This window comes from Psammomys obesus, unplaced genomic scaffold (assembly GCF_907164565.1).
Source record: "Psammomys obesus unplaced genomic scaffold, mPsaObe1.curated_primary_1811, whole genome shotgun sequence".
NCBI lineage: Eukaryota > Metazoa > Chordata > Mammalia > Rodentia > Muridae > Psammomys > Psammomys obesus.
The window spans coordinates 29,793,567-29,807,336 of NW_026585504.1; the positions used below are offsets into that span (position 1 = coordinate 29,793,567).

General features: G+C 39.3%; 1 protein-coding gene across 1 annotated transcript in view; it reads right to left on the reverse strand.

Moving 5' to 3' along the window:
- The window catches only part of Ccdc73 (coiled-coil domain containing 73), an 84,814-nt gene that overhangs the window by 8,885 nt on the left and 62,159 nt on the right, over window positions 1-13,770 (reverse strand). Inside the window, exons 12-14 of the mRNA XM_055604552.1 lie at window positions 9,267-9,377; window positions 6,722-6,856; window positions 571-757 (exon numbers count right to left, since the gene is read on the reverse strand). Coding sequence (XP_055460527.1) covers window positions 571-757; window positions 6,722-6,856; window positions 9,267-9,377 — 433 coding nt within the window. The remainder of the gene's footprint in view (window positions 1-570; window positions 758-6,721; window positions 6,857-9,266; window positions 9,378-13,770) is intronic.

The window sequence follows — 13,770 nt, forward strand, 5'->3', positions numbered from 1 at the left end:
TTGACAATCATCTTTTTGTTGTTGTTGTTGTTGTTGTTGCTGTTTGTTTGTTTATTACCCTGTAGGTATTTTAAAATTCTGAAAAATATTTGGACCAACTCATAGAATATCTACTCAAGACAATTTTATTAATCGCTGCTTTAACTATAGACATCAAATCATAAGTATAGTTAAAATAACTAGAACATAAATTTCAGGTCTTGAAGAGCTTAAATTGGTTCAATCATTCTTTCTCCAACATCTCCACCAAGCGGCTATTCAACCTCAGCTGAACACCTCAGTCAGTGCTGCTTTAAGCAACTCTTCAGAGTGGAGGAATTGGGAAATCATCTCAGTGCTTACTGTGGGATTTACACCTAGAGAAATGCTGTGGCCTGGTCAGCTGAAGTGTGCTGGTGACCAAGAGACTCTCTGCAAAGCCACTTTTGAAGACTCACTTGCAGGATGCTTGTTTACGTACAGATGGACAGGTGTTCCCCAACAATACTAAAAGGCCCTTAAAGCAAAGCCGTGACTGTCAGCCCTAAATGCCAGAGAAGCCACCATGTACTTTATCAATGTAGTTTTTACCTTCCACCGTTCTTGCTACAGGTCCGTCTTTCTTTCCTTCCTTTTCTCTGCATTCATTATCCAAACACAAATTCTTTGTATTTTCCCCCCGTACTTCCTGACCAGAATTGTACTTTTGTGTGATGGTATTTCCTGATTTTTTACTGGATAGTTCATCACTATTTTTATTATTTAGTTCTGGAACATTCTAGTATAAAATTAAAACAAAATTAAATATGTTAAACATTTGAGCAAACTTTGTCTATAAAAGTGGATTTTTGTTCAACTATTCAACAATTTCTATCTGAAAGTCAAATGAGTACCCTGCATACACCGTCATATTTACACAAACTGGAGAGCTCTATACGCTTTCAGTCATGTTGATCACATTTTTATACCTCATAGGCAGACAGGTTTGGGGGTGGGATTTGCTTGGCCCGGGCAAATTGTTCAAATGGCATTTTATACACCTCTAAGAGCGCAAACCAACCAGGAGCGCTACATATCTACACTTCCAGCATTCAGGAGGCTGAAGCCAGAGAATCATCGGAAGCTTGGAGCCGGTCTGGACTCCAGGGCAGCTTAGGCTACAGGGTGGACCTTGCCTCAAAAAAAGTTCCCTTTTCTCACACAAAATATTGATCACATGACCCATGATGCACTGCACTAGGCTTTGGGAAGCAATCATGAACAAAAAAACAGTACATTCCCTCAAAAATCTTAGTTTGGTATACATATTAGAAAAGAACTAAGACACCTCTAGCAGAATGCAGGGACTGTATAGCACTATAAACCCATGCAGAATCCCCTTGGCCCTGCTCTGCAGTATGAGGAGTCCCAGAGAAGCATGAGGGGAGCAGGAAGAGGTAGAGGGGCTTGGGAGGGACATGGATGCAGACTTTACAGTCTGAAGAGACATCCTTCACATTGCATTCTAAGCCAGTTAAACCCAGCTCACACTCAAGTGTGCCTGCTTTCTCATCTATGGCATGAGAATGTTGTAAAAATTAAATCATACACAGAAAACCCTTACATTACACTGTCCTCGGTTACTGGCAGGAAGAGCTATTTTTAACAGTTGAAGGAGCAGCCTTAGAGGTAAAAGGGAAAGAACAAAGCAGTGAAATAGAGTAGAGAGAGAAAAAAAAAAGAGGTGGGTAATTAAAGGGGACAAAAATCAAGCCCTTAAAAGAGACTGAAATTCCACATTGGATACAGTGTTTGCTTGGAGTAGTCTCACTGATGTGCTGATGACTGAATGTGCTGGGATGACAAAACCAGAATACCTCATGCTGAAGAACAGGAGTAAGAAAGAAAAACAATGTTCTGTTAGCAAACTTGGCTCAACACAAAAAGAAAAGTTTTAGAGATGGGGTTAGAATTTTTATCATGAATAGACATTAGACTTTGTCAAAGGCCTTTTTCCATTTGATGAGATGATCATGTGGTTTCTGTCCCTTAGTCTACATGGTGGATTACATTTATGGATTTATACATGTTGAACCATCCCTGCATCCCTATGAAAGGGCTGTCCTGCTCTTGTCACTGTGCTGGCTGCCTACCTTCTCAAGCTCTCCTGTCACTGACTATAGCCAGAACCTTCTGCCAATCATACTAAGCTCCTACGTCCACATGAAAAAACAGTTTATACTTCTGATTTCTGACTATTCTGTTCCACCTACTTGAGGTATTGGCTTTGTTCTTATTGTTGATGGCTCACAAAACTTTCCTGAGGTGTGAGATCTGTGCTGAGCAGCCCCTTCTAGAGCTGTTCAACCCTCCTTCCTATGTGCTTGTCCGGTGCTGTTCTCAGTGAGTTACACTTCTGCATCTGTTTCTCCTGCCATACGGCATCTCTCTCAGCACGTTGTCATCATCTCCCACAGTGTGTCGCACACAGACCAGAGCAAGTAGTGTTCACCAAGTAAGTCACAGACAAAAGAAAGAAGGGATATGAACAAGCAGGTGTGTCCATTACACCAGCTTAAATAAGAAGTTTCATCTGCGCAGAACTAACCACAAAGTACTTTCACATAATACACAGTTCTAGAAAATTTGCTGCAATTTCTAGTCACGCTAAAGTCCTGAACTTGCCTTTTCAGGCTAAATTATTAGACAAGAGATTAAATATGTGAGATAAGATCACTCAGACAAAGGACTACAGTGAAAACGGTTCTTTTAGAGGAGGAAAATTTTCTACAGTTATCCAAGCTATTCCTGTGGGAATAAAGAATGACAGGGGAAGTCAGCACAGGAGTGTATGAAAGACACTTTATTTAATTGCTATGTATTTGTTAGGTAATTATTTAAAGTAATTTTTAAAGCAAAATGACAAACATTATATAGTAAGGTTCATCAATTACATAAAAGCGAAGTGTGTAATAACAATAACACAAAGAGCAGGAAGGAGAAAATCGACAGCATGGCTGTAGAGGTTTATTCCCACCAAAAACTCTAATGTGATATTTGAAAATATATTATGACAAACTCCAGAACATGGAGGTCACCAAGCCATGTCATGAGGGCCAAATCCAGGCCAATGCCTGTTCTTGTACATATGATTTTATTGGTACAGAACAATATTCATTGTAAATGTACTTAACACTATTAAGCTGTGTGTGTAAAATGTTAAAATAGCAAACTTTATGATATATATATATATATATAAAACCATAATAATAAAATATATGTAATAGTCTTCTCAGAATAAATAAGCAAAAGGTATTCCTCCTACTATTACTTATCATAACAAAAGGAAACAAAGAGCCTGACATGGAAGTGCATGCTGGGAATGCCAATACCCAGGGAGACAGAGGCTGGAAAACCCTAAGTTCAAATTCATCCTTGGCTACACAATGAGTTCAAGGCATCTTGGACTACATAAGACCCTGTCAAAAAAATAACAGCAATAACAACAACACAAAAAAGGAAGAAAGAAAGACAGAAAATAATATTTCCATTAAAATAATAATGTAAACACTAACGATTTTTGTTTTGGTATTTTTGTCTTTTTTTAGTTTGTTTTGATTATCTTTTGTTATTGTTTTTCCTTTTTTGAGATGGAGAAAGAGCATGAAGTTAGGTAGACAGGGAGATGGTGAGGAGCAGGAAGGAAAATGTGATCAAAATATATTGTATAAAGCACTTTAAATAAAAAATTTTAAAACATTAGTAATAAAAAATGGAGTCACTGTATTCATCATCAAACAGACTAGACCCAGGACAAGTATTACCAGAATAAAGATGAACACTTTATAATGATGGAAAGGAAAATTAATCAGGAAACTGTAGGAATGATAAATGTGTCATAGAGGCATAAATCAAATGCCTATTGAGTTCAAAACACATGAGGCAACACCTAACAGAGCTGAAAGATAAGGAAGTTCATAGTGGGACAAGGTGGGACAAGAACACAAACAACTCGGGAGTAGTGGCTTGAGCACCACTGGCAGCCTGCCTCACATTGGTGGACACTTATCCACCACTCACCAAAGCAGCAGAAGAATGTATTTTATTTTTTAGGGGTACATGAAATATTCACCAAGGGAGAAAATATGCTTCATCACAAAACCGGTCTTAATATATGTAAAGGGATAAAAAGTCTTACATAAAATATCATCTTACCACAACCAAATGTAATTAGAAGATTCTCAAAAATGTGGAGATTGAACAACATGCTTCCAAAGAGTCACACCAATACCCCTAGATCAAAAAATATCCACAGTAAAAATCTTTAGACACTGTGAACTGCTAGGCATGGTGGCACACACCTGTAATCCTAGCATTCAGGAAAGGGAGGCAGAAGGATCATAAGTGAAAGGCCAGCCTATGCTACACAGGAAAACCCTGTATCATCATCAATTTTAAATAAATTTTCAAAGGCTGGGAATATAGCTCAGCACTGGACTGCTTTTCTAGTACGTGCAAAGTCCTGGATTCAATCCACAACACTGAGTGAGAGTGAAAATTATATCAAAGTATATAGAATAAAAAGTATAGAATAAAAGTACCAGAAGGAAACTTCATAACTTTAAATACTTGTAATCAGAAAACAAGATAAGCAAACAATTAATACTCTAAGTTGCAAAAATCAGCAGCTAGAAAGGGGAAATAAATCCAAAGTAACTGGTATGGAGAAAATAAGAAAGCAACATCAAAATAGCAAGGAAACAAAAATACATGGAAAACCAATGAAAACTAGTTTTCTGAAGAGGCAGGAAAAATGGAAAATCCTCTAACCAAACTAATTAAGATAAAAGACTCGAATTCCCACTATCAAGAATCAAAATGTATAATCCAAACAGATAATCCATGAAGCCAAGATCATTATTAGGGGCTATGTTGAAAAATTATAATTTAATACACTTTTAAAATAGAGAATAAATGAACATTTCTAGACAAACATAACCTACGAAAATTGAACCAAGAAGATATAAGGAAATCTAAGCAAATCTAAATATACAGTGAGATTTAAATAATAATTTAAAAGCCCCTCCAGCAACAGCAACAAAATGCCCTAAAGTGGACAGACACACTAGTGAATTTTATTAGCCGCTCAAAGAAGACTGGTTGTTCAGAAGTAGGGCAAAGTAATGCTGCATCCCAATATGCAGTCAAGATGTAAAGAGCAGTGAAGACACACGCTGCAGAAGCTGTGTAAGTAAGATGTCAGCCAGACACAACAGGTCCGGAACATAAGAGAACACTAAGGAGATTGTATGCCACAGTCAACTGAGATGTATTCTGGAGACACAAGGGTGTTTCAACATACACAACCAATGAACAGTCTAGCAAACATGGTCAAGGATAAAAATCATACTCATCTAAATAAATGGAGAAAGGCTTTTAATCCAACATCCTTCACAAAAGCCCTGAAGAAGCTAAGTACAAAAGCATTATACCTGAACATAACAAAAAGGCTGTAAAGCCAGCATGATCTTGAACGAGAGGGGAAACAGAAACGTGTCCTCTAATAACGCTATAAGACACGGAGGTATACAAATAGGAAAAGGAAGAAGTTAAATTATCCATGTTTGTAGATGAAATGATCCTCTACTGAGGAAAAACTAAAGATACTCCCTGAATAATCTCAGATCTGATAAGCAAACCCAGCAAAATAGGGCAAAATCTACACAGAAAAGTCATCAGCTTGTCCATCTACTAATGAACTAACAACTCAGGTGCGTATCTCACGACAATCGCCTTGGGAAAAAACACTCAGTTTCCTCATTTGCATCTCTGTGGCTGTGATAAAACACTGAGCAAAACTAACTTAGGGAGGAAAGGCTTATGTCATACACAAATCCCAGGTCGCAGTCCATCTTGAGAGAAGTCAGGCAGAAGGAGCCTGGAGGCAGGAATCTCAGTAGAGAGCTCTAAGGAAGGATTACTGGCTTGCTTCTTCAGGTGCCTTCCACCCCACCCCCCATTAATTAATTAATCTATTCACTTTACATCCTGGCAGGAAGTCCCTTCCCTTCTCCCTTCCCAGACCCTCCCTCTCACCTCCTCTTTCTTCTGTGTCCCCTCCCTTTCTTCTCAGAGAAGGGGAGACTTCCCATGGGTATCAACCCACCTTGGCATATCAAGTTGGACTGGACCCATCTTTTTCTATTGAAGCTAGACAAGGCCATTCAGTTAGAGGAAAGAAAAGGGTCCAAAGGCAGGCAGTAGAGTCAGAGGCAGCCCCTGCTCCTGCTGTAAGAGGAATAAGCTGTGCGTGTTTGGGGGAGGGGGAGTCTAGCCCCGTCCCATGGATGCTCTCTGGTTGGTGGTTTAGTCTCTGTGAACCCCAGTGGACCCAGGTTAAGTGATTGTGTAGGTTTTCTTGTGGTGTCCTTGACCTCTCTGGCTCTTCGAATCCTTCTTCCCCTTCTTCCATAAGGACCACATGCCCATGGTTGGCACTGTCCACATGGGCTGTCCCCACTTCCTCATTAATCAAGACATGACCACAGGTTTCAATTAAGGTCATTCTTCAGTTGAGGTTTCCTGTTCCCAGGTGACACTAGTTTGTGTCAAACTGGCAAAAACTAACACAGTCTCAATGGAAACACAGTGGAACTCTTTTTCAGAAAATAACAATAAAAATTTAAAAATAAAATGAAATGAAAAAATCACCAGCAATGGTCCTAATGTAACAGTTTTACCCTAAAACGTATTTAAATTTTACCTGAAACTTCTTGCACTCCCCAATTTTTTTCTGATTACATAATTTGTTGTAATGTTCTTGCAACTTAACATGAACTTCCTTAAGTGAGGACAACTCATTTTTAATCTCATTCATTTCTTCACTAAGTTCTTCAACCTAGAATAAAATCAAGCCAAAATGAGCAAGTGCATAATTTTTACCTGAAAACATTGTTTTATGAAATGGTAAAGGTAATAACAAAATCAACTACATGTATTGAAAAATAACACTGTAAAATAGTAACAAGCGTTTAACAAACATGATCATATATTCATACTCTTTGAGAAATGAGAGGCTCAGAAAGATCACGTAACTTGCCCAAGCCAGTGCTCATATAGAAAACAGCAGTCAGGATTGAAATACAAAATCAAACTAGGGCCCGTGTAGGGCCCGTGCCCCTAAAGACCTCCTTAGAGAAGTAAAGATTTTACTTCTAGTCACAAAATCCTCTACAAGCTCCAGCTGTGCTGTCTGCAGGGCAGCACGTGGAGGAGCTGGCTGGCAGTGTGGACACAGCACACACTGGCCCCTGACACTCGGGCTAACATCTGCAAACTGGGCTTCCCGCCTGTGCAGCTCAGAAGCACTTTCTTGGGGGATGCCTTTCCACAGAAAGCTCACATGTGGCTACAGATAGATACAGACCATATAGACCTGATCTCCATTTAAGGAAATCATTACAAGGGGCTGGAGAGATGGCTCAGCAGTTAGGAACACTGGCTGCTCTTCCTGGGGTTCTGAGTTCAAATCCCAGCACCCACATGGTGGTTCACAGCATCTGTAACCATAGTCACATGGGATTCAATACCCTTCTGGTGTGCAGATGTGCAGCCAGACAAAACACCCAGATATATAAATAAAGAAATCTTTAAAAAGAAAATCCTTACAAAACCAAAGTGGCTTTTTCTTACTCAACTATATTCTATTTAGAACTAAAGAATTATGATGGTTTATGATTGCAGAATCTAAAAATCCTATGATAAAACCATTTTATTTAAGCTTACAAATTACAGCCTCTCCAATAAAAAAAACTGCTTTTCCTTCTAAGGAAAAAATTGTGTGATTTAGCTCTGTGCGTGTGTGTGTGTGTGTGTGTGTGTGTGTGCGTGCGCGCACGCGCGCATGCATGCATGGAGGCCAGAACTGGGCATCAGAAACACTGGAGTTAGGGGTGGTTTTAGCTTCCATTGTGGGTCCTGGGAACTACACCTGATCCCCTGCAAGAGGCCTCTTACCAGATGTGCCCTCTCTCCAGCCCCATTGTCTCTATTCTCCCTCTCTTTTTTAACCCCTGGAAGTTGGCCACTGTTGTAGCCTCAGGAGAGAAGGAACATTAGTTGTTTTGCGTGACTGATCTGGTTCTGTGGCGTGTTATGTTTAGCTTCGGCTCCTTTCCAGTTTCCAGCCTGCCCAGTCCTCACAGCGCCATTTCCACAGCCTCTTACAGACTGAAAAGGCAGGCAGCGGAGTAAGTGCAGTACTGTACTTGCTGCTTCATGGTCCATTCTCCTGGTGAATATTATTAACCAATTTTAGGTACCACAGTGTAACCGTGAAATATGTTTCGTAGATTTGAATAAAGCGTATCAAAACCATCCATGACCAAGTTTATCTCTTGAAACTCTGAATTAGAAAAACTTAAGAGCTACAAATAGAGTTTTCTACATGACAAATAAAATCACCTACAGAAATGTTATAAAGCATTCAGATACACATTAGCATAATAAAGGAAACGGTATTTCGTAGTCTAAAGTAGAATCAGGTATTTCTAAAATGTAGTTTTAGAAACCCATAGTGACTTTCTATTGTGGTGATTCTTTTATTAAAGAGTGATTACAGCCACGCTTTCCGTAAGTCATAGCTTGGGACAATTGTTTTAATTCCTCTCCAAGGAACTAAAAGGGCAATGAAATTGATGCCAAGAAAAATCAATTTTGTGATCCATCAGTCTTTGAGCTGAAATTTTGCTTTGCAACTGGAATTTACATCATATTCTACAATTGTTTTACACCTTTTATCAAAACTAACATTTAGGGGAGAAGAAACAACTGTGACTTAAAGGAAGCAGCAGTTTATAATATACAATCTCGTAATATTAGTAAAACAGAACTCGACGATTGCATACATGTTCTAACATAGACCTGACACATCTCAACAAAACCAATGAGAACAGCAACTCACCTACCAGTGCCTTACATACAATTCTAATTTCCTAAGACACAATGAATCATTTTATTAAAGTGCAAATTAATTTTTCTTTGTCACATATTAACAGCTATTCCATAGTCACATATGCTTTATGTTTATATAAAACACATGCACATATAGTCTTCCATGCACAAAAACATCAAAAGGAATTTTATTAAATTCAGTTTTTTAAAGTACACTCATTTTGAGGGAAATATAAGTGTAAGAAGAAAATGTGTCTGACTTATAAAGTTTTAATATTTTCTTAGCATTCAAAAGTTATTTTAAATGTCTATAGATATTTAAAATACTTTAATATTTTACAGTTTAGTAAACCTACATGTCTCTTCCAAGTTCCTAGCGCTCTCTCATGCTCATTCTGAAGATTAAGGAACTTTTCTTCATTTTCTTTTACCTTCTCCCTTTGCAGCTCATTATCTCTTTCAAGGGTCTGCAATAAAATTAATTATCCAAAAAATAATCAATACCACATTAATGAATTTTGATGTGTTTTATGTTGCTCAGGCCTTTACGTGGAACATGCTGAAAGTGCCATACAGATCAGTGATAATGTGCTATCTCAACAATAATTTTCATAAATTAACAGAAAGGTGCTTAGAGTTTAGCTAACAGGAAATAGGGGGAGGCTATGATGAAGAAACGGCTATAAAAGGGTATAAAAACATTGCCATTATTCAGTTTCACTGCATAAGTTTTAATGCGCTGAAAAAGTAATATAAAGTACAGCGTTGAAAAGCGTGAACTGTAGCATAATCCAGCCTAGCCTACTAAAGATTTTAACTACCATTAGGAGTTTTTATTTATTTTAGAAGTTAACTGGCTAGAAAACCTTAAAAAACAATTCTAATTTCAAATTAATACTTTTTAGCCTAACTTATTTAACACATCACTTAGTTACTTCATTAAGTTAATGTAATAGAATCACTACCCCACTGTCTCAAAAAAATTTTTTTTAAATAAAAATATTGCCAAACATTTTCTGAGACTAAGATTTTGGAAGTATGGATCATTGTCATTGATATTATTAGGTTTCTTTCCTATCTGTTTGTAGTTCAAACAAACTGAAAAAAAGTATCTGTATTTAATACATCTAGAATTTTAATTTAATTCACTTATCTGTCATTTAATTCATGTGTAAAGCCAGGTACACTCAGTATAATTCCCAACCACACCAAACAATGTAAAAGGAAAAGGTGGTTATACCTCTGAGTTCTCCTTCCTCAAATTAGCACTTCACATGTTTCTGCAATCAGAGGTTACTCACAGCAGAAAAAGCACACAAATGTCTTTCACATACAGCTGAGACACAGCTCATACTTAACTGCTCTTTAATTTGCTTTTTGAAAAGGCAACTCTCTCTTGTTTATTTTCCATGCTACCAAATATTAATTGATCTCAATTAAAAGCCTTTGTTTGTTTGTTTGTTTGTTTGTCTGTCTGTCTGTTTTTCCAGACAGGGTCTCTCCGTGTAGCCTTGGCTGTCCTGGACTTGATTTGTAGACCAGGCTGGCCTTAAACTCACAGAGATCTGCCTGCCTCTGTCTCCCTAAGTGTTGGGATCACAGGCATGCGCCATCATGCCCAGCTCATTTAAAAGTCTTAAGACCATTCTTTTTAAGGTATTCTCAATTACACCTAAAATATCAATGAGTAACTATATCATGAAATTATGGCAACACAGCTAATAAAAAGCATTTTGCAACTTGTGACAAGAATGTTCTCTGTCTCACTAGGAGCTATGCACTTTGAAACATGTAATTGAATACCTATTTTGATTGCTCTTTTTCAGGATAATGTGAACATTTTCACATAATACACATCTCCTTAATCCATTGTTACATATAATAACAGGGTAGTTTTTAAATACTTGCAGTGGTGTATAATTAATAGACACATAGTATTTTAACATTCTAACAAATGTTTTCACGGTTATCTATTTATATGGACAGCATACTCTATTTTAGAAAATAGATCAGTGTTTAGGAAAGAGATGAGAGAACAAACCACAGTCTCTATTCTATTAACAATAAATGACCAACAGCATCATGTTCTTAAAACAGTGTATATTGGGTGTTTTATCAATTCCTTCTGGTTCATACCTATCTAAAAAAGACCACAGATTTTCTGGAGCCCTTCCATCCTTCATTACAACCTGACTTATATCCTCAGCTGACTGCCCAAGCCAGGTTATCAGCAGTCTCTTGCTTCCTAGAGCTCATGGTTCCCTGTTCCTTGCTTCACTTCCTTTTCTGGATACAGCAAACTGTTATGTGATGATTAAGCAGGCATGCATGGTACCTATTTCTGCCCCCGCCCTTGTCCACTGAGAAATTAGATTACCTGAGTATACTCCAACTCTACTCTGGCCATTTCTTCCCAGCCTCTGCGGACACAATTCTATTTTTTTCTACCCTCCAGTGTTGTCAACAAGAAAGCTAAGGCCCATTCTCGTTCCTATTTCTTTGCATCCCATACTTTTCTGCAGTTTTAGAATCATCTTTTTATGTGTTATGTATATTTTATAATGACATACACTGCTATTAGGCAAAATGAACTCGCATCCCTCAGGCCTGTGAAACTTTTTGTATTGCGTCTTTGATCATTCTTTCTCCTTCTATTTTCTTGGTTCTCTCTCTTCTCTGAAACGTAACAGATTCCTCTGACTGTTTCCTTAATTCTTTCTCTCTTGTTTCCATCTATTTGCCTTGTGTGCATGTGTGTATGCACAGGTAGGCCAGAGGTCAACTTCAGGTTTCACTCCTCCGGAGCTTTTTTTGAAACAGCATCTCTCACTGAACTGGAGCACCAACCAGGTAAACTGGCTGACCTGCCGGCGAGCCTCAGGGACCAGCCTGTGTCTGCTTGTCAGCACTGGGAGGCACACAGCACAATAGCTGGCTTTTCAGTGGCTGCCAGGGATTGAACCCAGGTCCTCATGCTTGCATGACAAGCACCTCACCTCCTGAGCTACTTGCCAGTTGTACCCATTATTCATCTATTGATTCCACTTTCTGAACAACTATCTCACAGCCTTTCCATTGCATTTACATTTTTAGCAGAGTTTCTCCTAGTCTGTGTTTCTGAATTTCTCACTCTAGTCCTGTGGATTAGTAAGAATATTTCCTTTAAGCAGTCTTAGTTTTACATGTTTTTTAGACATGGAGACCGAAGTGACGACTTCCTAGCCAGGAAGGACTCCTAGGGGAGGAAGGGGAACAACAACTCACCCTCAAAACCTTTAATTCAGAAATAACCCTGCCTTCAAGAAGTGTGGGGATAAAGAGGGAACAAAGATTGAGGGAATAGCCAACCAATGATTGGCCCAACCTGAGACCCACCCCACAGTAGACAGCCAGCCCCTGGCACTATTAATGATGCTCTGCTATGCTTGCAGACAGGAGCCTAACATGACTATTGTCTGAAAGGCTCCACCCAGCAGCAGATCAAGAAAGATGCTGGCACTTGCAGCCAAGCATGGGGCAGACAGAGCTCTGGGGGTCCTGTGGAAGTGTTGGGGAAAAGACGGAAGGACCTGGAGGGGACAGGAACCTCACAGAAGACAGAGACAACTAACCCAGACCCACAGGAGCTTACAGAGACTGAGGCATCAATTAAGGAACATGAATGGTCTTGACCTAGGACCCCTACATATATGTGGCCAACGGGCAGCTTGGTTTTCATGTGGGTCCCCTGGCAAGTAAAGGGGGCCTGTTTCTAACATAGACTCTATTGCCTGCTTTTGGATTACTTCCCCCCCGGCAGGGATGCCTTGCCTGGTCTCAGTGGAAGAGGATATGCTCCTTGATGTACTGGAGAGGGTTTCTATTGGGGGGAGGAGCCTCCCCTTTTCTGTGAGGGGGGAAGAAAGAGGAGAAGGGGGAATAAGGGGGAGCGAAGACTGAAAGGAGAGGATGGAGAAGATACCTTTGGGATGAAAACTAAATGAACTTAATAAGATTTTTTTTAAAAGAAAAAAATGAAGAGAAGAAAGGAAAAGGGGGAGGAGAGATAGAGAGAAGAAAGGGGAAGAGAGGAAGAAAAGGGGTGAGAGTGGGCAGAAAGTGGGAGGGTGAGGGAAAGGGAGAGAAGGGGGAGAGAGAAGAATTAATTCGTAATGCTGCCATTTCTGTTAGTGGCATGGTTAATTTCAGGCCACTACTACTTTGACAACCAATTTCCTAACAATAAGGGGACCTCAGCATACCACTAGATCTCTTTCTACCTCAACTCTCTCTCAAATTCCAACCACACATCTACAAAGGAGAGAACCAATTCCTGTGGGGTGAAAGGAGAAATCTTGGGTTGCAATAGATTCTTACACAAATATTCTCATCTGGATCTTTCAACTGCCTATCTCACTTCAAAAGACCAGGATACTATAATTCCTGACCATTTGTGGGTTTAGTTTTGTTTGTTTAGTGGTATAGAGATATAATCCAGTGTCTCAGCATTTTAGGCTTTCTATTCTTATCAGAAAACGCCATGACCAAAACTAACTTGGGGAGGAAATGTTTATTTTAGCTTAAAGTTCCATATCATAACCCATCATCCAGGAAGTTGGGGTAGGAGCGCAAACAGGGCAGGAACCTGGAGGTAGGAACTGAGACTGAGGCAATGATGGAGCACTGCTTACTTGCTTGCTCCCCATGGCTTGTTCAGCCTCCTTTCTTATAGCACCCAGGACCATCAGTTCAGGGGGTGGCATTGCCACAATGAGCTGGTCCCTCCCATCTCAATCAATTAAGAAAATGCACCCCAGGTTTGCCCACAGTATAGTCTAGGAGAGGCATTTCATCAGCTGAGGTTCCCTTGTCTAAAATAAC